General features: G+C 41.8%; 1 protein-coding gene across 1 annotated transcript; it reads left to right on the top strand.

Annotated features, from left to right (window-relative positions):
* Positions 1 to 15,281: 15,281 nt before the first annotated feature.
* Positions 15,282 to 24,690, top strand: CYP11A1 (cytochrome P450 family 11 subfamily A member 1). The gene is made up of 9 exons (XM_007430101.3): positions 15,282 to 15,496; positions 18,975 to 19,130; positions 19,806 to 20,005; positions 20,420 to 20,623; positions 20,799 to 20,959; positions 22,069 to 22,235; positions 22,849 to 22,927; positions 23,959 to 24,153; positions 24,568 to 24,690. Exons 1-9 carry the CDS (start codon positions 15,459 to 15,461, stop codon positions 24,688 to 24,690), a joined length of 1,323 nt encoding a protein of 440 aa, XP_007430163.2. The 5' UTR covers positions 15,282 to 15,458.
* The last annotated feature ends 3,018 nt before the right edge of the window (positions 24,691 to 27,708 follow it).

The raw sequence follows: 27,708 nt of genomic DNA, 5'->3' as shown, positions 1-27,708 counted from the left end.
TAACCCTAACCCTAACCCTAAGTACCTGTAATAAATAAATAAATTCATTTTGTATTGCCATTGATCAATCAATCCATAAATAAAACTGCATGGTTGTATCCACGTAATCATCAGGAGCTGAGTTTTAATTTTAATTTAATTTTACCTCTTTTTTTTTAAATGTAGGGAAGTGAAGTTGATGCTGTTTCAATCAGGTGATTTTATTTTGATGCCTGTTCTTCTTGGGAAGGGCTCTAAGTTCAATGTTGCATTAAAGGAACTGTGCAAAAAGAAGAACCGTAATTATAATAATACACTTGAAAATATTTAAGGAAGCCACGTGGAGATGTCTAAAAATAGGAACACACCCTTGAAGTTGGATAAATGAAAATAGTTTTATAAAGTCCATTTATTACGTGGGTGGAAGTAGGAATGTCAATGTTTAAGGATCTCAAGAACGGTTAGGTATTTTTGTCTTTCATAAGCAAGCATGTTTTATTGCATTGCTTCACTTGCTTAAGTTCCATCATAAAGTTTCCCTAAAATAAAGTTTCCGAGTTTCGACTACAAAAGAAATACGGTGAGTGACAGCTAATCTTCCTGCAAGGACTGCCACTGTCACTGAAACGAAATCTAGATAATTTGCTGAAACGATTACCCTGCACATGTCTGAACTGTACTTTCTGAACCTGATCTGACGCTCGCGGTAGCTCAGGGAGCCGAGGGGTTTACGGCTTGCAGGGAAAGCTCACCAAAAGCCTTGGCAGCCTGGGTGGGTTGTATTCTCCCCTCTGAGCTCCGACCACTTTTTTCCATTTCTGCCATAATAAACCAGAATGGCCAGGATAGCCCCCACCTTGACTTTTTTGACCAAATCCTGCAGACATTCCTGCTGCTACTGATTCTTCCAACTGGAAGGAGGCTCTCTGCAGTCTACTGAAAATGCTCCCATTGCTATAGCAGCTGAGTTTATAGGTTGGGGTGGGGGGTGTTTTTTTGCTGCCTTCAAGTCAGTGTTGACTCCTGGTGACTGCCTGGAGAAGTCTCTGTAGTTTTCTTGGCAAGGTTTTTTGGAAGTAGTTTGCCCTTGTCTTCTTCCTAAGGCTGAGAGAGAGTGACTGGCCCAAGGTCACCCAGCTGGCTTCATGCCTAAGGCAGGACTAGAATTCACGTCTCCTGATTTCTAGTCCAGTGCCTCTAACCACTACACCAAATGGGTTCTCTGTAGAGTACCAAGAATATACCATCTTCTTCTGAATGCCAGCTCCTGAAGACCCCATTGCTTTTCTGCCCTGATCTGTTGAATTTTCTGGAGGGGTCTAGTTGAGCATATGGGAAAGAAGAGAAATCAACCAAACTGGTTTCATGCCTAAATCAGGACTAGAGCTTACAGTCTTTTGTTTTCTAGCCCAGGGCTTTTAACCATCTCACCAAACTGCCTCTTTTATACAGTCCTTGTTTGGCAACCACAACTGGGACTGGCAAGTTGGTCATTAAGTGAAATGAAACTGCAACTGTGTTTATGCTCTTACTTCAACTTTCCTTTGCTTTACAGACCTGTGAAGATTGTGAATGCAAGGATTCATCTTAAAGTTACTTTTTCATCACCATTGTAACTGTGAATGGTCGCGAAATGAGACAGTCGCTAAACAATGACTACCTATAGATCTCTCTTATAGGAATGTACTCAATCTTAATTTCTCCTTGACTTCTTGACCAACTTTGCACGGAGATGGCTATGCTTTTCTGCTGGATCTCTGTCCTTCTCTTCTTATCTGATTTTCTTCCTAACCTGGTAAATGTTGCTTTCAGGAATTTGCAGCATGGGACCCCTGCCCCTGATTGCTTTACACTGCTTGGTTAGCCCCCCTGTTTCTCCTGGTCCTTGAATGTTGATCAAATCCTAGGCCAGCCTTTGCCCGGTGCCCTCCAAATATATAAGCATCAATGCTATAACGAGTCTCAATTCTACTGGTGGGTTCATGGCTCACACTAACCCATGGTTGACTAAAGAAACTTTCACTATCTGGGTTTAAAAAGAAAGAGCCATAAACCATAGCTGACAAGCCATATTGGCTTGGTTCACACAACAATTTAAGCCCAAACAAGCAACCCACACTTTGGTTTCATCTGCTAGTTATCTTGTTTTTAGACTGTATCTAAAAACAAGATAAATCAACACCCCTCCAAAGTTCAATGCAATTTTTCCATTTCTTCCTGCTTATCTTGGAATGACAAAGGTCACTTCCCATTATCTCTGGAAAGCGATAATTGTTCTGCTTCTGGGCCACCCAGTTCCTAATGCCTCCAAGGAGCAACAACGAGATTGAAAGTCCAACAAAAAGATCCTCTAATGATTAGCAGCATTGTTCAGAAGGCTGGACTAAAATTATGAAGAAAGGAAAAAAATTAAAGAGGGTGTGTGCCTTGGGGAGGATGGGGAAGTAAAGCAATGAAACTGAATATTATTTGTGAATTCTCAATGGCTTACTTACCTCTCTTTCAGTCAACAAAGTTCTGTCCCAAAAAACCTTGCAACCTAATTTTCTGGGGAGAGGATCAGAAAAAGTTCCATGATTTGTGCCACATTTGCACAAATCAAAAGCGATTTGTGCAACGTTGGAGAATCTGATAATGATAGCACGCATGCAAGGCACGTTGGTATGAACTGTATTTTTCTGATCTTGTTTTGAAAATGCATTTACTGTGTGGTTCTGCGTTGCCTAGAGTTTGCGGCCGTGTATAAAAGGATTCAATAAATTAGCCGAAAACACCTATTCTTGCCTGAGTAGCAGATACGTACAGCCTTGCAAATTTATTAGTAAAGATTCTGGATATTTTCAAGACATTTTATTAGCAAAGATTCTGCAGAAGTGTTCTGCCACCTAGTGGTAAAGGAGAAAGAGACCGCTCTGATCCTGCGTCAGACTAAGCTACGGTTCACTGAATGCTAGTTATTGCATATGACCCAGTTTGCTAGATTCACCCAGCATGCTGAGCCATCAATCATGGTTTACCAACCACAATGGCTAGGTTCAAAACACACTCGGATCCAAACCAAGCAAACTCTCTGATGGCTTGGCTGGTGAGTAGGCGGGAAAAACAGCGGAAATAAAATCTGCAGAGGCTGGCTGTTGTTGCAGTATTTTTATGAGCCCACTTGGGTTGTGTTTATCTCTCATCTGGCATTCTCCTGGCGCAAAGAAGGCAGGAGAGGCAGCTGCAAGTGGCCCAAGCAGCCAGACCCCAAAGCATGCAATGGTGTTCATGGAATTCTTACCTTTGGAAGGTAGTTGCAACCAGAAATGCACCTTTCTAGCTAAGGCAAAGTTTCCAGCTTTGGGTCGATGGAGGGGGCAGATCTTCTTGAGCAAAGGTCTCCAGCTGGTGCCTTCCACACGGGCTGGACGTCTGCCCCTCAACCCCAATAATTACCAAAGAATTGCTTGGGTTCTTCCCCCTCCCCCATTCCTGGGGATGCCAGGAAAGCTCCATAGGTTTGAAACATGTGGCATGTGTCCAGCTCCTGTAAAAACAGAGAGTGTGAGAGAGGTTGCATGTGGATGATTTCAAGCTAACCAGCCCTCAAACCAAAAATACATTCTTAGATGCATTTGTTCTTTACACCAATAGCTTTGCTTTGCTAGAGAAGCTGCAGTCTTCCCTCTCCGCATTTATTTCCATTCATATTTTTTCCCATCCCCACTTAACTTTCACTTTATTACTTTATTGTCTTATTCAGTCAGATAGTGTTGATATCAGAAGTGGTGATTTCAAACAGATACAGGTAGTCCTCAACTTACAACCACAATTGAGACAGGAACTTCCATCGCTAAGCAATACGGCCATTAAGTGACACGCACCCAATTTTACAACCTTTCTTGCCACGGTTGTTAAGTGAATCACCACAGTTGTTAAATGAGACACCACATGACCACAACTTGTGACCTTCCCTGCCAGCTTCCCCATTGACATTGCCTGTCAGAAGCAGGCTGGGAATGTCACAAATGGCGATCACATGACCGTAGGACACTGCAACTGTCATAAATCCATGACAGTTGCCAAGTGCCCAAATTGTGATCACATGACCATGGGGATGCTGTGACGGTTATAAGTGTGAGGACCACTCATAAGTCCCTTTTTTCAGCACCATCGTAACTTTGAATGACTGCTAAATGAGTGGCCGTAAGTTGAGGACTTCCTGTACTTATATTTCACTCTGTCTTTTGTTGTAGTGTTCAGTTGGGACCAAGATCTTTTTGTAGTCTGTTCTGTAGGTGGCTATCCAAGGGGGTGTGAGGAATTGTAGGGCCACCACCATCTCACTTTTTGGGTCCACCTAGTGTCAGATAAAAGTACAAATGCCCTGCCTGCTTATATTCCCATTTTAATGCTATTTTTATGACCTCTCTGAAGTTAGCACATCGTTAAATTTCTTTGAAGTTAGGATGTTGTGAAATTTCCTAATTTCTGATTCATTTTAGGAGCGAGGTCTTTAGCCTTTGTCTTTCCATTGCACACGGAGTGCCCTGAAGCTTTTCTGCATTCTGTGGAAGATGTGGGTTTTGTCTTGGTGTTGCTCATCTGTCGGAGAATTTTTTATGTGATTAAAGCTGCGCCCTACTGCTATTCTTCTGCATGATGTTTCTTGATCTTCTTTGTGTATGTTATTGATTTTCTGGCCAAGAGAGATGTAAGACTATACCAGCTCATCTCCAAGTTTCATTTCACAGCACTGGCCACACGGGTTGCACGTATCTTGAGTTTTGATTCTGTTGATCTTCAGACCAATGGCTTTACTCACCTCACTGAGCTCATTTAAGACCTTCTGAGTTTCTCAGCATTATGACTGACAGTCACAATGTCATCAGTGAACTGAAGGTGAGTGTGATTTTTGCTGTCTATGTTAATGCTTCTCTCTCCTCACTTTCCATTCCCAGCCCCTGATATTGGCATTACGCTCCTGCGTGTCTGGGATTTGCCATGATGATGATTTTATTTATTTATTTATTTATATACATAGACTTATCCCCGCCCATCTCCCCACAATGGGGGACTCTGGGTGGTTTACATCAAGTTAAAACAATAAATACATAATTAAAATTTATAAAAAGACGAACACATCTACACAGATGGAAAGAGGAGAAAATCAATCAATCAATCAATCCAAGAGGCTGATGGAAGCCACACTAGGCCTCTAGGAGGCTAGCCAACCCCATTTCTGACAACCTCCCTCCCCACCCCAGGCCAGATGGCAGATGATGATGAGATGTTGCTACATTTGCTCCACAAAGTGGTGCTAGAATCAAATGTGGGCCTTAAAGAACCTTTTAAGGCCAACATTTGATTCCAGCACCACTTATCATGCACACCATCTTATTTGGTGGCTTCATGTGAAGCCCAACAAGCTTGCTTAACCAAGGTCCTTCATGGATGGCCATTCAATCTGGGGTCAGATTTTGTAGGAGAAGTTTCTGCAGAGATAAAAATACAGGGGATTTTGCAGGGAGAATGCCCAGGTTGTATAATTTCCTTGGGATGTTGAGCTCTGACATTAGAATTTGGAATTTAGAATTTTTCCAATAGATCAGCAAGGGTTATTGTATGTCAAGAGCAAATATGAGCCAATAGTGATATCTGCATGACACAAAAACATGATAACTACTGATTTTGATAGAACAAATTCTCTTCAAACATGGCTATTGCAGGTCAGATTGTTCTTGTCACTATCCAGCTATTGGGTAAGTTTAAGGACCATGATCTTCTGACTGTATTTTGGAACTCTGCGTTTCTTAAAAACTTTAGAGTCCCTGAAAGTTTATCAAGGATTCCCCAATGACAACATTTAGTCATAAAGGCTTTCAGTGTATGGTTTTTGTGGCACCAGTTTCTTCTGAATGAAAATAGATTCTCTTTTAGTTGGTTTCCATCTGTTTTTCTATTTTGCTTTGGGAGCTGGTGAATTATCTTTCCAGAGAAAGTAGCTTAAGACTTCTGAGGGTTTTCATTAGACTTAATTCAGTATGGCATATTCCTGAATCCACAGGAAATATAAGTGTGCATAAGGGAGAGGGCATTGTTCGTACTAGGAGTTTCAGAATGGACTAAGTGAATGAAGAGTATGAATTAAGTTGTTCAAGAAGCTGTGACCAGACATTCTGGACTAAAAAGTCTACAATCTGATTGCAGCTGTGGTCTGCAGTCCAAAAATACCTGGACCTTACTTGAGGAAGACACTCCCATTTCTCAGACTGATGGCATTTGGACCCAAAATAGGCTACTTTGGAATGAGATAGTATGACAAAATATTCAGTTAGTGAAGGTGCACATTCTGACATCTTTATCTCCTGCATAATTCTTCAAGCAAGTCTGTCTGTTGGTAAGCCTGATTTTTGGTACTAATCTTGATTTCCTTGAGATGCCAGGATGTGTAAGCTACAACAAGGTTTTCTCATTGTTTTCCTTAATTAGAAAATCACAGCAACAGACTATACATTCCAGGTTCCATGAACTCAAAATAAAGATGGCCCAAGGACTGACAACTTGATAAGGCAGATATTTTCTTGCAAATGAGTTTATTTTGTGAGTGTATTACTTTTCTGAAGAAAAAAAAAATGCCTCTCCAAATTGTTGTCCTCCAAATGCTTGGGGGAAATCCCCAGGATTCTGCCCAAAAACTATCTGAGCTTATGGGGTTTGGGGCCTGATTCACATGAAGGTTATCAGGTGAGGGTCTCTACTGTCCAAGCTACATTTGACTTGAAAATACACATTTATGGTTCATTGCCAACAGCCAGCAACTGAATGGGATTTTGTTTTCTTCCCCAATTAGAAAATCACATGTTCCGATGAAAGTAGTTCTTCCTGGGTATATGGGTGAAAAACAAGGGGAATTCCCCCCTTTCTTGTTCTTTCCCCTGAAATATATATATATATTCCCCTGAAATATAAAAAATCCCCCTCTCACCCCTATGGGTGGTACGTGTCTTCCTCAATCTCGGGTCCTCTACCAGAGGCCTGGGAGTTTGAGGGTTCTGCGCAGTATCTTAGCTGTTCCTAGCCCTGCGCTCTTCTGCACAGAGAGCTCTGATGTTGTTCCCGGGATCTGTTGGAGCCACTCTCCCAGCTTAGGAGTCACGGCCCCGAGTGCTCCTACCACCACTGGGACCACTTTGGCTTTTACTTTCCACATCCTCTCTAGTTCCTCCTTCAGGCCCTTCTCTAGCTTCTCATGCTCCTTCTTCCTGATGTTGCTGTCACTTGGCACCGCTACATCTATCACTACCGCTGTCTTCTGGTCTTTGTCTACTACCACGAAGTCTGGTTGATTGGCCAGTACCTGCCTGTCCGCCTGGATCTGGAAGTCCCACCGGATTTTAGCCCTGTTATTCTCCACCCCCTTCTGTGGAATCTCCCATCTGGACTTGGGGGGGGGGGGTCTAGCTCATACACTGTGCAGATGTTCCTGTACACAATGCCAGCTACTTGGTTGTGCTGTTCAGTGTATGCTGTTCCTGCCTGCATCTTACACCCTGGCACTATGTGTCGGACTGTCTCTGAAGCCTCTTTGCACAATCTGCCCCTTGGGTCATGTCTAGTGTGGTAGATCCCTGCTTCTATGGATCTGGTGCTTAGTGCCTGTTCTTGTGCTGCTATGATCAGTGCCTCAGTGCTGTCTTTTAGTCCAGCCCTTTCCAGCCACTGATAGGATTTATATATATTTGTTTTTAATGGTTTTAATTACGTTTTTTAATTTTAATTTTTTGATTTTTCAATTAAGTTTTTAATACATACATACATACATACATGTATATTTATAATTGTTTTTAATGGTTTTAATTATTGAAATTGTTTGCTGCCCAGAGTCATTTGGATTGAGATGGGCGGCTATAAAAATTGCATAAATAAATAAATAAGAATTTTCACTGAATGATATATCTGCAGGGGCCCTTACCTCTTGATTTAAATTATCTTGTTATATATATACATATACATATACATATACATATACATATACATATACATATACATATACATATATGTGTATGATATATATATATATATATATATATATATCATATATATATATTTGTTGTTGTTCAGTCGTTAAGTCATGTCTGACTCTTCGTGACCCCATGAACCATATTGCGCCAGGCCTTCCTGTCCTTCACTGCCTCCCTGAGTTTGCTCAGTTTCATGCTCATTGTTTCAGTGATGCTCTCTAACCATCTCATCCTCTGCCGTCCTCTTCTCCTTTTGCCTTCAATCTTTCCCAGCATCAGGGTCTTTTCCAAAGACTCCTCTCTTTGCATTAGGTGACCAAAGTATCTGAGCTTGAGCTTCATTATCAGTCCTTCCAATGAGCAATCAGGGTTGATTTCCTTTAAGATTGACTGGTTTGACCTCCTAGCAGTCCAGGGGACTCTTAAGAGTCTTCTCCAGCACCACAGTTCAAAGGCAACAATTCTTCGGTGCTCAGCCTTCTTTATGGTCCAGCTCTCACAGCCACACATTACTACTGGAAAAACCATAGCTTTGCCTGTGCAGATCTTTGTCGGCAAGGTGACGTCTCTGCTTTTTAATATGCTATCTAGGTTTGCCATAGCTTTCCTCCCAAGGAGCATATATATATAATTTAAACCAAGAGTTAAAAGTCTCTGCTTCCCTTGCTAATTTCTTATCTTAGAAGCTACCGTCCTATTGCCCTCTAACTCAATTGCATTTATTTGCACAGCAACCTTTTCATGTCTGCAATGATGGATTTGTGAATGAATCTTCGGACTCCCCTCACCATTTTCTTATGCTGACTTCACTGGGAACCGTCTGACTAAATATGCTGAAGAATCAGTGAAGCAGATGAGCTCAGCAAAGACGAAGGGAAGGGAAATTATTTTCTGAATCCATTCCTCTGAAAAACAGTGTCAGTCTATTTTTTTTTAAAAAATGCCATTTCTCGCCAGCTCTAGTTCTACAGCTGAGCTATTAGGGCTACTTAACAGTCAAGTCATAATAAATCTTTCTTCAGTGACAATGTTCTCACTTGGAAATTTAAGAAACTTTGGATAAATAACTTTCTTCTCTTCCCATTTCCCCCAAGGCTCCACCCAGTTATAATGACATTACCAAGATACACAGTACAAGACATTGTCCTTCAGAATTATTTTATCCCTGCCAATGTGAGTAACCAGCATGATGCATAAGGTGATTATGAGTTTTTAAGGAAGTTACTACCTTCTTTTTAAACTCACAGTTCCCCAAAAGCTCATGGGGTGGTAGGGGTGGGAGTATGCAACTCTTGTCTTGCAAGGTAGGGCAGTGAGATCGTAGCTGGGCCAAGATCATCTACGACATTTTTCAGCTGAACATTCTTTTAATGTGCACCACTAGCCCAACCCCAGAACATCAAAGGAAGAAAACACTTCCATTTTCTATTTGCAAAAAGTGGAAAATATTGACCAGACGTAAAGAGGAACTGGATCTGAAAAAAATATGGACCTCCTGGAATAGAGATGGTTTTGTATCAGTGAGTCTGGAGCAGGGTTTGAAGACAGCAAAGGGAATAAGCTTGGTTCTGGAATCCAAATAGAAAGCTTTTAGTATTTCTTGGTCTTTAATGAGCAGATGTTGGGCTGTTTGAAATTCTAATTGCAAAGCGCCTAACGTCCTTCACCTCTTCCTAGACTCCTTATATGCTTTTTGGCAATTACCCAACCCCCTTTAGCTCTTTTTTAAGTCTTCTTTTTCTATACTCCCTCTCATTTCTGTGCTGTGGTTGTTTTTCTGCTCTGCATTTATTGAGTGCTAAGAGAACACAGTGACCCTTTTTTTTCATTGTGGCAATTTTTACTGCAGTAAGAAGGCATAACCAAGATGTGGGTTTGATCAGTAGCAGGTAGCTTGTTGGGCCCAGAAGATGCATTTGGGACATAGGAACAAGTTCCGCATGTGCCAAGGGCCCACCATGTCTGCTTGTGCATTCACAGCCATATCGCTGTGTATTAATGTGACAACTAATCCCTATCCCTCTGAAAAAAATCCTAAACTGATGGAGTCAGGAGGGCTCTGAGGAAGACAGAAAAGAGAATCAGAAGATCTGAGAATCTATAATGAACAGATGTGCTCCCCTGACTGATTGAACAAATGTGGAGTCTGGGTTAGATGGCATGCTAGAAAAAGTGAAAAAATGTTTGGCAACCAGGATTGCTTCGTTAGCTCTAAATGTTAATCAGCTTTAAGTCCACGGGTGTCCTTCTTTTGGAGATGTTTGTCAAGGAATTGGAATGCAATGTGACCTCCACAACCACTCCTTTCTGAATTTCATCAGATGGTCTAATTACTAATCCTGCTTTGCCCCAGATGAGTGCCTTTTAGATGCATTAGGATCTAATGTCCATAGCCAAGACTAATGGATCTACAATCCCCCTGTCGTTTGATCTGCATTCTAACAGTCATGGGATCTACAGTATGCCTCCTTTATTTTAATCAGCTAGCAGGATGTTGACAAGAAGTTGTACTTCTTGGAGGTACTGATATTAGAGCTTTCCAAGGAGAACACCCAGATTGTTCTGCCAACCGAATCAAAACATTGAACTAAATGGAATGTAAGCCTGTCTTGACTAATTTAACTCCTACTGATTTTTAAGAGTCTTTGCAAAATATGATTCCATTAAGATATGTAATGGATCTGAAACAACATAAATAAAATAGTTATATTATTGTTGTAGCCCCAAAGATCAGAAATGAAGGAGGCATGATTCAAACCTGATTGACCCTTTTTCTCCACCTTTTCTTCACAGACCTTAGTCCACGTAGGTATTCATTCAATGTACCAGGATCCCAGATTTTTAAAGAAACCTCAGCAATTTAACCCAGAAAGGTGGTTGAATACTGGAGATTCCAGCTGTTTCAGAGGACTGAACTTTGGATTTGGGCCACATCTGTGTCTTGGCTGTAGGATTGCTGAGATGGAGTTGGAACTGTTCATGGTCAATGTGAGTCCCGTCCTACCACTGCCCCATTATGGAAGACCCAAAATTGAATTACAGGGGGAGGTCCTGGCCTTTCGTCTTGTGTGTATGTGGGAGAGAGGGAGTAGGAGAGTCCTTAGCTACCAGTTTAGAAGTTGGTGAGAACCATGATTTGTCATTTCAGTTGCACCACATATTATGGCTAATTGTTGCTGTGAAGATACACCTTCTCTCTTCTTACATGTAGAAATAGTTTCTTCCCAAGTTTTATCTCAGTGAAAGACGACAGTATTTACATGTGAAGTACAGAGAGGGTTGACATATTATATTAATTTAAATAAAATATTTACAGGAGCCTTCTTCAACTAACTGGTTGCCTTCTAGATACTTTAGTGTAAGAACTTCTAGAATTTCCAGCTAGCATAAACAATGGTCTCTACAATCTGAACTGTGAGGCCATGAAAACTCTGTGTATTTCTTGCTTCCCACCCCTCGGCCCCCAGACATTGGAAAAATTCAGGATTGAAATGAAGAACACAGAAGAAGTCGAATCCATTTTTAATCTTGTCCGGATGCCACACAGGACAATTTACTTTATTCTATGGCCTCTTGATTCCCATCATCAAGTGTGACCTTGGGAAGGTCACAAAGAAGGCTCCTCCCATCTGAGACAACTCTTGCATATAGACCTTATTGAAGAGCCAAGGATAACAGTTCCTGATTCACCCCTTCTCCATTAATTTGTCTGATCTCCCATTCAGGACATCAACAACCAGTAGCCACTACCACAAGAATTATGGACCCGTTGTGTAATGAAATCAGAGCATTTTTGTTGCCTTGAATCCCCTTCCTACTATTTCATTGGAGGTCCCTGTGCTCTTGCATCAAGAGGGAAGGAAATTGTCTCCTTTCTTCAGTTAATGCAGTTCTGAATCCTGAATCTGTGCTAAACACGTAGGGAAAGATCTCAGTTTAGTGCAAAATAATTGGATATTAAACATACCTTGACCATGGCTTTTCTCTCCAACATTTGTGGAAAGCATACATCTCAGAAGGCAGCTTTCGAATTTCTACCCATGCCATTGTCTTGTACAATAAAAACTTATTTATTCCTCTAAATTAGTAAATAAAACTGGCAAGGTATGTAATGTGCTAGGTACATATAAAATTGCTATTTTAATAAGTGCTTGACGTTGAAAAGTTGGAGGAGGAGGAGGAGCAGGATCAAGTTGTTTCTTGAATGTCTGTGTAATAAAGTATAAGATTATCAGAAATAAAAGTTTGAATATATTCATTGGAAACTAGTTTCTTTAAATATGTTGGGATGCAGAGGTCAATCAATGTATGGGCCTGGTTAATATTTCAGTGGCTGAAAATGGCAATTTTGAGGGGGAGACAGCAGAGGACTATTTCAAAAAGGGGATAAAGTCATAAAAAGAGGCAAGGTTGTGGCAGAAAAGCAGGCAAAATGGGGGGATAATAATATATCTGTTCAAAACTCCAACTTTTAACAAGAGAAAAGATCTACCTCCTTTGAGAAAAACAGCATGATAGCCTTAAAACATGTTACAGCTCTTAAATAGCACTTAAAGGACCTGTAACAAGCTGTGTAGGAGTTCCAGGGCATTCTCAGGGCACATTCACACTCCATAACGATTATAACACTTGTCTTGTGAACAGAAGATTGGTGATTCAAACCTTGGCAAAAATGTGTCATTGTGGTTGTGTTTTGTTTTTAATTATTCTTTTTCTTTCTCCGAGTTATCTGCTTTTCCCTTGGTGGGCTATTTGGGAGTTGGGTTGAAATCTTTCTATCTCAAGTGTGGAAGAAGGATGAAATAGTATACTGCGGGACTTTACAAAAAAGCACAGGGAAAGATAGCTAGCTCAGGGAAAGAAAAATAGTAATTAAAACAATTCCTGGTAAAGGAAATTCTCAAAGCTATTAGAGATCAGGGTAACCATGAACTTATTTAAGGGGACATTTCTTCTTCTGAAAAGTAACCAATAAAATGGTGGGGTTAGACTGTAATAAATAAAATGCACAAGCCAGCATATGCAGAAGTGCTCAAGGTAACATAAAGGGGGAAATGAATATTTTAAAACTGCGGCTGAAAACATATCCAGAGGTCAAATTTGATAAAGGAAGGGGTGTGTACAAAAAAACATTATCTGTTCCTGCCCTCCAGAAATGATTGCTTGTCTGCTTGGGCAATAGGGCAATTGAATAGCAAGGATAAGCCCTTGACTAGATAAAATATATATTAAATCTCATCTAAACACAGAGAAAAAGCAGAACAATTCTAGTGGAAAATATATTCTCACAACAAGAAAGATCCTGTTCTGGTCACTATGCTGAGAAGCCTATTTTCATATTAGTATATTGTTTTCAGCATGCAAAACAATAGTTACACCAAGAATGCTCTTAAAACACAAAAAACCCAGTGCCTTGAACTTATGAATTTTATTTTTAACTACCAAACCCTATACAATGCCAGGGGTTCCAGCTACATGAATAGGTGAATATTCCTCTGTTGAGATTTATAAGCATAGGGAAAAAAGTCAGTAGTGCCTACCTGGTGGATTCAGAATCCAGTTAGAGATCTGCCATAGATTTGCTGAGTGTCCACATGCAAGCCTGCATCTAAACCCAACATTAATAGAATCCATTATCTTGCACACTCTCATACATGCACACAAATCTCAGTTTCTGGCATGTTTTCCAAAGCCTGTCCCTGCTGGAATCTCTCATTCTCTGTTCTGCTCTGCCGCTAAGAAATTTAAAAAAAACAACCCCCCCCCCACACCTCTTTTGTTTGTTTATGTGTGTCCAAGAAAATTTTGCAGGCTGATTGGCTGTGGACATAATCACAACTGTTCACTCTGAGGATGGATCCTTTGCATTGGCTGGGTTGGTCCACATCTGAAGGACTAAGAAGGTCTCTTTGTTGTTGTTGTTGTTTAGTCGTTAAGTTGTGTCCGACTCTTCGTGACCCCATGAACCATATTGCGCCAGGCCTTCCTGTCCTTCACTGCCTCCCTGAGTTTGCTCAGTTTCATGCTCAAGAAGGTCTCTTATATGTCCCCAAATGCTACTGGACACTTAGGTCTTTTGGTCAACAAAAGGTGCTGTGTCCCAGTTCCTCCATCAGTCAAACCCTTGGAGGCAGAGAAGAAGGAAACAGTGGAGTTACTTCTGAAGCGAATCGGATCGATATGTTAAGGTGGCCTGAAACCCTATGGAGAAATATGCAAGGATAGGCCAGTCTCAGAATGATACAGCCGTCCCGTGTGGAATGGCGTTGAGTGAACCCATCTGGGGGGTTTGCATGAGACCCTGAATCATAAACAAACCCATTGAACTGGTTCACACAACCCTCTAAGCTGCAAAAAACCCAAACCAGAACAAAAGACTTGGCAAAATATGCCCATGTGAACGCCCCAGTGACCCCAAAGGGGAAACGTGACTGTAGTCTTAAATAGCTGAAAGGTTGCTATGCTGAACAGAGTTGACCTCTCTTGACCAAAAGTGCAAGGCTAGTAGAGATGGGTGGAAATTGTGGGAAAGGGGCATTGGTGTTTGACCCAGAACAACTGTGATGATTCCCCATGGTGGTCTTGCTCCAATGGAGTCATTAAAGTGGAGATTGGACAGAGACAATCAACACTGCTGATTTTACACCAAGGAGAATGTTGGACTAGTTGGGCACCCAACTCCATGGAGCTCATATTCTATAATAAAGGCCAGCTTTAAATGTAACCTAACAGCTTTCATCTTTTAGCACAGAGCTCATTTAGCAAGGAACAAGCATTTGTCAATGCTTTGCTAGCTGAAGCCTGCCTTAGAGCAGAGTCACAATAAACCTATATTTATTTGGACTATTGAAAATATATATATATATTTTTGCATTGGAGAAAAAAATATTGCCAATAAAACTGTGCGTTCACAAATACAGTCATGCCATACATGGAGATACAGCTTTAAATGTAACAAGTCTCTTTGTGATCTGTGTGTGAGTGTGTGTGCGTGAACTCATATTTATATGTTTTAAAAAATGTGATGGGAAGATAGGCTAGGATTTCAGAACTAACCGTATTGGACAGTCTGCATCCTTGAGCAAACCATGCCATGACAATAAGAATCACAGTTTGGAGGTCTCATATCATTTTCAAGGACTTTTGCCTTCAGTGCAGATTTCTGAGTTCTCACCTCCCTCCCTCCTTAATTTTTTCCCCATTTTTTTCCTCCTTTGTGTGGCTATGTTGCCCAGGCACCGTCCATTCATTCCTGCTTTGCGCATCTCCAATCATTTGCGGATCCTATTCTGCCCTGAAGACGCACCCAGCCCCGGCATTCTCCAAGTTCACACAGCTGCCAGGGAGATACGTTCACCTCCTGTCCAGGGGAGAGGACTGAAGCCGTTCAGCGATTTGCCAGGAAATTGGAAAACCAGCTGGTTTAATCTATATCAATTCTGGAAGGATGATGGTTTCCACAACCTTCATAACATTATGGTGGACAAGTTCCAAACTTTTGGTCCTATTTATAGGTAAGGGGGTCTCTTAGATCTGGTGGAATTCTGCTTCCTTTCCCAAACTTTTTCCACTCTTCTTCCTCAAACTACAAAACTTTGTTCCAATTGTATCACTTTGATCAGGATGGTTTGCAGGTGTTAATAAACAGGGGGTTTTTTCTTGCTTGCTCTAAATTAATAGCTGGTTTTCCTCTGGACGGTTGCAATAATTCATTTCTCTTTCTCACCTCTGAGCCCTACACTGCGTTTTGCTCGTTTGCTTTAAATATTCCTCTATTAGTCTGCAGGGACATACAATATTTAAAAATAACATTCTGATTCAGAAAATCAGGGAGTCATTCTCCCAGATGAACATTTAGGATCCTTTAAGAGCAATCAGTTCCAACCATTCTTTAAAAATCTGATTGAAGTTTTTTTTTGAAGGTGGAGGGGGGGGGCTTGCAACACCAAATGTTTTGTGCTTGGGCTGTGCACCTGACCGGTTGTAGCATCCCCTTTATTTACCTCCTTTTCATCTCTCTTCTTTGATGTTATCTCCTGAAGATACAGATTATCGCTAAGAAATAGAATAGACCTGCAAACTCCCGAAGGTTTATCTGTCCCAAAACTCTGTTGCAACCATGATCAAATAGCCAAAGGCTCTTAAATATACTACAGAGAGAAAGCAGGCAGGCTTAAAATACAGCAAGCATCTGTTGTGAGTGCAAACATTCCCAATTCGGTCCCTGCATTTTCACTTCAAAAGGATGCAAAGGGGACAACCTTTAATGAGCCTCTGGGTGAAAGGTCTTAGCGCAGAGTGACCATTTTGATGCTCCAAAATCTATTTGTAGGTTGACGGAGTACATCAGGGCAGAGAACTCAGTGCCCTTGCAATACACCCAGATGGAAAAGCATTTTTTATCTCTGTGCAGGTATCCCTGTATTGCAATGTACTAGAGTCAAGGGGAATTGCCCACTGGGGTGTTTACTAACTAGCATCTGGAAGTCTTATTGTTTCTAATAATACATGATTGTTAAAGTGAATTACTAATTTACGGACTACTAAATTGCTAATTATTGTTCGAAATTGTTATCTCTAATCATTACAGTCTAAGGCAGTGTTGTCCAAACTTGGCCACTTTAAGATGAGTGGACTTCAACTCCCAGAATCCCCATGCTGGCTGGGGAATCCTGGGAGTTGAAGTCCACTCATCTTAAAGTGGCCAGGTTTGGACAACACTGGTCTAAGGAAACATGGACAGGCGGTCTATTTCTTGTGGCTAGGTTAGGTTAGCACCCAGAACCAAACATGTTAGATTAGGCTGGAATAAGGCTGGGTAATGTGTAGTTCACTGTGCTGTTGGAACCCAACCGTTGTCTGAGCATCTGGTACAAACCAGGATAATATAGGAAGCCATATCTGGGTTGATTTGGGGCTGGGGAGAAGTTATGTGAACACAGCCACTGTTGGGGTTTGGGGTCCACCAGGGTCTCTGGTTTAGTCTGTTATGTGAACCCAGCCATTGTATTTTGGAGTTGAATTTCTCAGTGCAGTTAGATTGCTATGACTACCAATTCTCAGGGAATAAAAGGTTAGGACTGCTATCATTTTCTATATATCTGAAAGACAAATATTGCATAGATCCATATTTCATCTACCCACATGTCATTTGCTAGGAGAGTTTTTTTTAATCTATGTTTTATGATGGGATTTATAACCCCTGTGTTACCCGTTGAGACATAAAGAATAGAACTTCATTATCTACGGTGGGGGCCTAGTTTCGTTTTACCATAAGACCCCCCCCCCCATTTCTCATCTGTTTGCTCCCTTTATGATAAGTCCTTAATCTCTGAGCACAAAGAACGGATGATTGCGGATGGCAACAGACTTATGATTTATTTGCCGGATTCCTATTGCCCCATTCTTCCAGGGGCTCAAGCTAAGTACGCACCACTCCCTGGCCCCAGCATTGCCCCACAAAAATGAGCTTGTGAAGTAGATTGGACTGCAGGTTAATGATTGTGAGGGTTCTTTATTTTCCAAGGACTGGACATACCACCACTACGCAGCAGATAACTGTACAAAATGCTTTATTGTAGCACTCCTCTTTCCTGTGGCCCTGGGTTAACTAGGCTTTGCAGGTTGATGGAGCCATGCAAATAAGTCTTTGATGGTGAGTCCTTATAACAAATAAAAGTCTTAAAGGGTGTAAAGTGGCATATAACCTTCGCCTCTCTCCAAAAGTTCTTGCACTTGTTGGGACGAGGGGCTGCCTCACCGTGGTTGCTCCTCTTCTGGTTGCTACTGAGATCCAGGCCAAGTTCCAGGCAGGAAACACACCACAATGGGCTGCTTACTGTAGCTTGTGGTCCTGGCAGTTGACTGATAGCTTTCTTGCTTGCCTATAGTAGTTGTACATTCCTTGTCTGCTTGTTTCCTTCTCCTTCTCCTTCTCCTTCTCCTTCTCCTTCTCCTTCTCCTTCTCCTTCTCCTTCTCCTTCTCCTTCTCCTTCTCCTTCTCCTTCTCCTTCTCCTTCTCCTCCTCCTCCTCCTCCTTCCCCTTCCCCTTCCCCTTCCCCTTCCCCTTCCCCTTCCCCTTCTCCTCCTTCTCTCCTACACACCTGGTATCTCCTTGCAATCAGTTTTCAAATATCTAAAAGCTGTAAGCTGAAGAGCATTAGATTCAGGGGAGGAAGATGAATATTTTTAAAATGACAACAATGGTAAGATTTCATTTTACTCCTGTGCTATGACTCTACTGGCAGTTAACGATTCTTTAAAAAGGGAGAAAAAGTTGTTTGCTCCAAACCATTGCTAGAGGATCCTCATGATCTGAGAACTACCCACTGAGTTGTGTCCAAACCTTGTCAGAGATATCTAGGATGGCCATGCTGCTTCACAAAATGTTGTCCTCCTTTGGTTGAGTTGTCCTCTGGTTGAAGATGTACTCCATTTGAAGGACTGTCAGGTCCAAGTCTTGTTTAAAGATGAAAAAATACCTAAGATGAAGTCTGGCAACCCTGGGTTGTCCTTCAACACTCCTTGATAACAACTAAGCTGGTACATAGGCTGCTATCTGACCACAATTTTCTTCAATTGTGCAAGATGGATTGCATTTCCTAGGCAAATTATACTAATTCTTTCTAAATTTGCATCATGGCCCATAAGTAGCAGGTACCAATTTTACACCAGTTTTTGTCCATGTTGTTATCCATTTTTTCAGCTGCCGGCAAGTTGCCAACCTAGTCACACTACCTCTTCTACCTCTGCAACCAAGCTTACACAGGAAAGGATCCTGGTAGAGGCCTGTCTTCTAAAACAAAGTGGACCACAAGCTGGAGAGATCTTCTGTGAAAGTATCGGGGAATTTCTTTCTCATTCTTTAACCCAATACTGCTGATATTGCAGGGAAAAATTGGGCACCCAGGACTGCATCAAGATTTCACTTTAAGTAACTTAAACCTGTGACACCATTCAGTATTTAACAGCTTATCAATATGTTCTTCACAGGGAGAAACTGGGCAGTTATGAGAGTGTCAACATTATTGATCCAAAAGATGCTGCTATCCTATTCAAATCTGAAGGGTTGTACCCGGAGAGATTTACTGTACCCCCTTGGATCGCCTATCGGGACTTCCGTAACAAGCCTTGTGGGGTGCTCCTCAAGTAAGAACCTGCAAGACGTGGTAGGATTGGCCCACAGGTTTGCTGATGATTGCCATCAAGCAACTGAACCCCACACCATACCCATAGGGTGGGGCTGGAGATCATTCAGAAAGAGGGAAATCAGAACTCAGTTGTTCACAATGGTTAATTCCCCAGATTATCTTATTTTTCCATGTCTTCTTCAGGTCACTTTAGAATTTCTCTAGAACTTCTTTTGCAATTTATGAGCTCACTTTATTGTAGTGGCAAAGGGATTGGGGTTTTCACCAGTTCTCTTTCTATACTTCTCTTGGCTACTCACCTGTCTCTCTCTGAAAAATATGCCATAGAAGGATTTCCTTTATGACAGTTTCCCCTTGGGGTTTAATGGAAATGTGAGGAGCCCAAAAAACCATAGACACATTGCCAGTGGGTCAAAAAAGTCAAGATGGTCGGTGCAACTACAGGATCGAAGCCTCGCCCTTTGTAGGAGAAGGTTGTATAAGGAAAGGAATCTGCTAAATTACAAATACCAGGCCTTCCCCCAATCCCTGTACATTTCATTGACATTTTCACCCCTTTTGAGAACAATTCCTTCTCCACCAGCCTGAAGGAGAACAGCTGACACGATGGAGAAATTATGACTGAAACGGCCCTGGCTTCCATGCTGAATTTACTTCTTTTTTTACTTTCCAGGAAAGGAGACAGTTGGCGTCAGGACCGCCTGGCCCTGAACAGGGAAGCAATGTCCCTCAAAATTGTGGATAACTTTGCTCCCCTCCTGAACGAAGTGGGGGAAGATTTTGTCAAGAGAATGCAGATGAAGGTTGGCACCAGCCCGCAAGATAAATTGACAGCCGACCTCACCCATGAGCTGTTCCGTTTTGCGTTGGAATGTGAGTGGGAGGAGAGGGGCTGTTTGTGATGGGGGCTTGGCTCAAGTATTAGGCAACCACGTATTTTTTTTCTCCTCCTGTCCCCTCCTCCCATTTTCATCTACTCACCATACTATACTTGGGTAATTTTAACTTCTGTTTTGTTGGTGTGCATGGGGGAAGATGCTTTGCTGGATCTGCAGAGACAGCCCATTGGCTTAGTTTACGGTTCAGTGGAGTGTGCAAGGCCATAAAATAGTGTACAAACCCAGAAAATACACAATTACAGTAACCTGGTTAAGAATGAACAGACCTATCCAGCTCTTGAGAAATGGAAGTGATGTGCAGCAAATTAATTAGATGGAGATCTCTACCTCTGGAGGAGAAATGGTCTTGATAATTTTATCCATCTTCTCCATCTCTATCTTCCCACAGCTGTATGCAATGTCCTATATGGTACCCGCTTGGGACTTCTTCAGGATTTCATTGACCCTGAGGCACAGAGGTTCATTGATGCCATCACCTTGATGTTTAATTCCACCGCACCAATGTTGTACATACCTCCAGAATTTTTGCGCAGGATCAATTCCAAGTTTTGGCAGGACCATGTGAATGCTTGGGATGTCATCTTCATGCATGGTGAGTGTACCCTTGGTGGCTGTGTGATCCTGCATACTTCCAGGCCTTACCCAGTGACAGAATAGAAAGTTGCTAGTCTGGTGAGAACTTAGTGAGCAAGTTTCCAGAGTGATTTTATTGTTTCAAGCTATCTGTATTTATTTGTATGCGCATGGCTTCCTCTCCATCTCACCAGCGGACAAATGTATACAGAACATCTACCAAGATCTCTGTTTAAACCAGAAGAATGCCAAAGAATACCGAGGCATTCTGTGCAGCCTTTTACTGCAGAACAAGATGCCAATTGAAGACATCAAAGCCAACATCACCGAGATGATGGCAGGAGGGGTGGACACGGTAAGGCGAAAGCTTCTTGTCATTAAGACTCTTAAAATGTACCTGCCACATACAATCTATCCATATATATGACATCTATGAAATTGTTCCTTTATTAAAGATCCATGATGTCCAAGGACTTTGGGAATTTCTACACTATCATTGGTCATCTTCCCTGCAACCCACAATTATCTCAACATCTATTGAACTCAAAACACTGAGAACAAGGAGCTAAGAATGTTGTTTACTCTGAAATCACTAAAATCCTTTCATTCTCATCCCATTCACATTGCTTGCAATCCACCCAGCTGCCTAGCCTTTAAGTTTCCCAGAGTCCTTTGAAGTGGGTAGCTATAATAAAATCAAATAATAATAATAAACAAAAAACCAGCCCTGCCAGTCCTTACTTCTCCTGTGGTCATGTGGAAAGAAATCTGGAGTGGTGCCTGTGAGAAGAAGCTGCAAAGCCAATTAAGTTGTAGATCAGTGTTTCTCAACCATGGCAACTTGAAGACGTGTAGACTTCAACTCCCAGAATTCCCCAGCCAGCATGGCTGGCTGGGGAATTCTGGGAGTTGAAGTCCACACGTCTTCAAGTTGCCAAGGTTGAGAAACACTGCAGGTTTAGACATTCTAAAAAACTCTGAGAATGAGGAAGAAGAACAGAAGTCTCTTAGTGGAAGAAAAGTTGGACAACTCTAGGACAGATTTTGGTACCGTGTTACAACCAATTAGTTCCTTCTTGATAGGAAGCATGATGTCCCCTTCAAATTGTGGCTTTGGTTCTATTCAGTTTTTTGAAGAACTCTTTGAGGAATGGGTGACCTTTGCATTCTGCTGGCCATTAAATGGGACTCCATGCATTCCTCTGGTCACTTATGGGTTCTTCAATGCCCTCTCTCTCCCTCCAGCAACTCCAAACATTTTCTCCCTCTTTCTGAGCTAAACAAGGGAGATGGCCCCTCTTCCTTGCTAAATGGGTCAACCATAAACACTAAGAAGGCCCAGAGATGCTTCAGTCCAGTTAGGAACCCTGAACATTGTGTGTTAAAGGAAACACACATATTCTTGCAGGAATGGCTGAGAAGGTACATTGTACCCATTGCTCAATATTGCATATTTTCATCCAGACTTCCATGACACTCCAGTGGGCTCTGTATGAACTTGCTCGCGTGCCACACCTTCAGGAACAACTACGGTCTGAAATCTCTGCAGCCAGAGCATCTTCTCAGGGAGATGTTGTGAAAATGATGAAATCCATTCCACTCCTCAAAGCGGTTATCAAAGAAACACTAAGGTAACATGGTACTTCGCTTGCATGGGGAATTCTGGGAGTTGAAGTGCATATGTCTTAAAGTTGCCAACACTGAGTTACTCAAAATAAAGCACTAATCAAATATATATAGGTTATAATTATTGTTTAATCCTATGTAGGACTATATCCGTTCAGGGCTGAATCTAACTCCCTAGGGATGGCTGATAGGGTCAGTTAACCCCTTTTTGGAATTCTGTAGCAGGCCAACTCCATTGACCCAGGGAAATATTTCATGGAAGCAGAGGTCCATTGAATACAATGGGAGTTCCAAATAAATATATTAAAGAATTAAGGAGTGGGGGGAGAGAACTTGGAGAGGGAAGAACTACTTTGATAACCCTCTCTCCTCAAACCACAGTGACCATTCCACAAATGGAAACTGCAAAGTTTTGGCTCCCATTCATGATGATGGGGTATTAAGGATAGCATGGAGCATCTAGAGAAGTTGTGTATTGATTTTGTACATTTTGAGTAACCAGGGGAATTGCAGTGATGTGGAAAAGGCAACCCACGATCCTGGGATTTGAGCTCCTTGGGCTGGAGAAATACTTTTTAGATCATGAATCTCTCTCTTCTTCCTCTGATTTCACCCAAGGCTCCATCCAGTTGCAGTGACGTTACAGAGATATACGACCCAAGAGATTGCCCTTCAAAATTACTGCATCCCTGCCAATGTGAGTAATCAGTGATGATGATGATGATGATGATGATGATGATGATGATGACGACAACGGTTTTTAACAATTTTCAAACCCTGCCTTTCCTCAAAGTTCTGAAGCTGGTGAAGATAGTCATTCACCTGAGATCACACAAGGAGCATCCCACATTCTGAACCAATGCAGCACATCATTCCATACTTGCATGAAAGAATACATTCTAATATTCCATATGCACACACACACATGCGCACACATACACCTTCTATTATATTATTAATATTATAATACTATTGGAATACATTCTGATATTCATGATATAGACCCAGAAAATGCCCAGAGACACACCGGGCAGATGATGTAACTCAGTTCAAAGAACTGGAAATAATTTGTGGTATGTTGAAGCAGTTGGAAAGCAGATGAATAGGCCTCCATTCTGCAGTAGATTGATTTGGGTTGACTGATTGATTGATTGATTGAACTGTACTACCTTTTAAAAACACAACGGCTTCAGTTAATTCAGAGTTCTCAGAGTGATCATCAGTGATCACCAATTTGCTTCCCTATCCTAAACAGGCAATTTTTGCTGGCTTGGTGGAATCACAATTTTCAGTCCTTTGTGTGTAGTGTTTTTTCAAAAGCTGAGAAGGGGGAGTGGAAAATTCTTGTGCTAAGCCTCAATGCTTAGCTAGGATTTATTTTTTTTCCTGACACCGCCATCTCAAGGAAGAACATAGGATTATGAATAAAGAACGAGTAACTATTCATTTATGAGTATCGCTGAATCCAGCTTAAATAAATCAGTGCATATTAGCCTGTGACCATGTTCCCACCAGTGACTTGTATTGTCTTCTAGCATCACCTAACTTATTGTGGAGGTGAGATAAAGCTTGTCCTCCTTATTAGCATGTCAAGACAAGGATGGGTGGATATATCTAGCAAATGCTAGAATCATTCTTGGTGATACTACTTTCAGCCCTGTCTGGATACAACTCTTCAACTCATAAAGCCTGACTGATCCCTTTTTCCACCCCATCTTTTCTTCACAGACATTAGTCCAGGTAGGACTTTATGCAATGTTTCGGGATTCCAGATTTTTCTCCAAACCTCTGCAGTTCAACCCAGAAAGGTGGCTTAATACCGAGGACTCCAAATATTTCAGAGGGCTGAGTTTCGGCTTTGGGCCACGTCAGTGTCTTGGCCGTAGGATTGCTGAGATGGAGATGCAACTGTTTTTGATCCACGTGAGTCCAGTTCTGCCACCATCTCATAATGGAAGATGCAGAATGTAGAAATACTGAGAGGGTGGGCTGGTCCTTTGTGTTACACATATATGTGTGAGAAAGTCCTCAGCTACCATTTTAGAAGATCGTATAAGAGTCATGATTTGATAGATCAGGGACGTCATATACTGTGGCCCAGTGTTTCTCAACCTTGGCAGCTTGAAGATGTGTGTCCTTCAACTCCCAGAATTCCCCAGCCAGCCATGCTGGCTGGGGAATTCTGGGAGTTGAAGTCCACACATCTTCAAGCTGCCAAGGTTGAGGAACACTGCTCTGGCCAACCCCTGCTATGTAGAGACAGGTTTTGAAGTTTGAGGCCCATGATTTGGCAGCCCCATGTGACTTCTTGTTGTCTTTTCCCTCCTTCTCCTTCAGATGCTGGAAAAATTCAAGATTGAAATGAAGAGGGGAGTGGAGGTCGGTACCACTTTCGGCCTTATCCTGATTCCAGACAAGCCAATCTATTTGACGCTACGGCCTCATTATTCCCATCAATGAGCTGGGTACAACTTTCCATAAGTACCTGGTCCCTTTTTTAAAACACTTGGAGAAAGGATGGCAGTTGCCTGCCCAGCTGATATGGATCACAGTCCAATGGTGTCCCAATGGCAAATGTTTACTAAATATAGAAATCAAACCAAAGTTGGGACAACTCATTTGCAGCGGGTATTTTGGCTCTCTGCCTTGTTCTTTACTCATGCAGTACAATTTAGCTAAGAAGAAAGAAGGTTCTCCCTGTCCATATCTTCCTGTACATGTAGCACTCTATTAGATTTGATATTATTAGATTTAAGAACATAAGAAGATCCCTTCTCATTGGATGGAAGTAGCTTCTAGCTAGACAGATGTCCCATCTCATCCATCTTTATATTTTCCATAATATCCAACCAGCTCCCTTTGGGAAGCTTGCAAAAAAGGTATGACATTGATAGGGTCTCTCAACTCTTGATTTCTCCTCTTGAGCAATGGCAGAAGGCTACTTCTGAAGATAGAGGCTGCAATGAGCTTCCAAGGACAACTTTTGGTGGACCTCTTCTCTGTCAGTTTCTCTAGTCCTTTATTAAAGACATCTCAGCCATGGCCATCACAACCTCCTGAGTGATTATATGTCAGTTATGTGTGGCTGGATGAAATAAAAAGTTCTTTTCCTGGTTTTGAGTCTCCTGCCAAACCACTGAATTGAGTGCCTCTATCAGACGAGTAAAACTTCTATCCACTTCCTAAAAGTCAGTCCGTCCTAAAACCCTAGGCCAACATAGGAAATAATGGATGGTAAGCCCAAGTGCTAAAGTAACCATGGATAGATGCCAGCACCTCCCTTGCTTACAGCTTATGTCTCCACAATTTGTATCCAACCAGGGTTTTTCTTTATGCTTGGATAAAGTTTGAAATGTAGTGTCCTGCAGCCAAGTCAGAAAACTAAAGTAATAATAAAGTCAGTGAAACATGACTGCTACTGACTCACTTTTCAGAATAGGGCCATTGGCTTCACTGTGGGCTAAGAATGCAGATCAGTGAGAACAGAACTGGGAGAAAATAATCTCATAACGCTAAACCATAGTTCAACACAAGACCCAAGCTTGTGTTCACCTGCTCTTTCACTTCTGTTTTCTATGATTTCATCTAACTATGATTTGCTGGTATATGTGAACTCAGTACTGTGTTTAGTCTTATCTATGTATAAGGGAACAAATTAGGATATGAAAACTTGCCTGGAACTGGCTTGGTTCTCTTATTGCTGGTTAAAACGAATGACTGCCTGAGTTGACATGTAATAACAAGCCACGTTTTAACTAAAAGTGGGAGCAGATGCTTTTGCTAGAAGAGGAGAGGAAGCTTTGTCTGGCTTGCGAGGTAGTTCAGTAAAGAAGTACACCCAGAAGTTCTAGCTTTGTTATAAGGTTACATTAACAGAATCTTGCAAGTCTGAAAATACATCTCTCCCCCTCCCCTTCATCGCCTTTACAATCCAAGAAACTAGGGAAGGTCCCTTCTGAGATGTTTGCCATGCCTCCATTCCTTCTGCGGGCTCAGCTGCCTCTTATCTGACCATTGCCCAGTCTGCAGCTCTTCCTCCTGTCTCCCGAAGTCATTCCCACCTACTGTTACAAGCTCAAAAGGCTGAGATACGTTATATACTCGTAGATAAGCCCATCCACGGATATGCCTAATCAATTTTTTTATGGTATTTGGATTAAACGTTCAAGGGTCCACCTATCCACAGATGGGCTTATCTATGAGTATATATAGGACATACGGGTACTTTTAAAAAGTGTTCCCAAATATACTCGTGGATAAGCCCATCTGCAGATAAGCCGAACCCAATTTTTGGTGTGTATTTTGGCACCTAAAATTCTCGGCTTATCCATGAGTCAATAAGGTATAATGCTGATGTATGATTTTAATATTACTCAGAATACAGGAAACACAGACCCTGGTTTCCCTTCTGCAATACTTGCCTTCCTTGATGCTCCTCCCCATTCTGATCATCTCTTTCCTCTTAAATAAACTTTTATTAACTTTGCAAGCATCAACATTTACAAAACAGGCACCAACACTGTAAGGTAGTTTTACAGAGAAGCCTGTATTCAGCTCATCTCCCCAGGAAAGAGGTATATAACTTGAAGTATATATTTTGCAATAGATATTTTGTCCTGCTGTAGTAGGTAGAATTCCAGGGTTTCCCAGAACTAAGTCAAAGGGTGTGCACTCCGATGAGTTGTATTGGTGAATGTGGTTTCTGGGAAGGATGGAAGAACAGATGTCAGACCTCCATTCACTGTTTCCTCTTCCTTCCCCTCTGAGGACCAGTTGGCCCAGCCCAAACATCCTGTGCCAATGGGTGTGGACAGCCTTTGACCCAAGTCCAACTTCATAGCAATGCATTGAAACCAGGCTGAGCTGAGGACATGCTGATAGTATTACACCACCACAACTGTGGGCAGAAAGAGGACTTATGAGGAATTTCTTTCCCCTGCGATTGCTCCCACTCATTGGCTAAGGTCCAAGACATAGCTAGGGTTGGGTATACTGCAACAAATCAATTCTGATGGGAGGAAAATGCCAGCCTCTTTCTCCTCTCTCAGGAATAGCAATATTACAGATATTCCAGCATTGCCTACAAATCTTTACACCAAAGGGCTCTTGAGAGTCCACCTCTCTGCATGGAGACCACCCCCAGATGGACTGTGTTGGGCAAGAACTGCCATTTTCTGTAACCAATGGAAGGAAAAAAGAGAAAACATGTACAATGGGAAAATTGGGGGCCTCTTGTTTGAAACTATAAATGGTTTTGGTTTTGAGAGAGTGGAGAGGTAGGGACTGTTGAAAAATACTTCCACTTTAATGAACACCTTCATTAAAAAGGTGGTTGGTTTCAATGGGATTCATTTTTTCAAACATCCAAAAAAAGAGCAAAGTGGTTTAGAAAAACCTCAGATACAAAACAAGGTTGGTTTGGAGTGTTCACCTCCAGAAATTACCTTTATCAACACAGAGATTAATCACCTTGCCATC

Source organism: Python bivittatus, unplaced genomic scaffold, assembly GCF_059951505.1.
Source record: "Python bivittatus isolate LINGU-HERP-01145 unplaced genomic scaffold, Pbiv_v1 ctg000530_np1212, whole genome shotgun sequence".
NCBI lineage: Eukaryota > Metazoa > Chordata > Lepidosauria > Squamata > Pythonidae > Python > Python bivittatus.
Note: the sequence above shows the minus strand (reverse complement) of the source record. Positions and strands in the feature narration are given on the sequence as shown.

What these genes read in the sequence shown, in the direction of transcription:
- CYP11A1 (XM_007430101.3), top strand. Translation starts at nt 15,459, where the DNA reads ATGGTGGACAAGTTCCAAACTTTTGGTCCTATTTATAG. An exon ending in ATTACTGCATCCCTGCCAAT is followed by an intron (nt 22,928 to 23,958) that starts GTGAGTAATCAG and finishes TTTTCTTCACAG; the next exon opens with ACATTAGTCCAGGTAGGACT. An exon ending in TGCAACTGTTTTTGATCCAC is followed by an intron (nt 24,154 to 24,567) that starts GTGAGTCCAGTT and finishes CTTCTCCTTCAG; the next exon opens with ATGCTGGAAAAATTCAAGAT.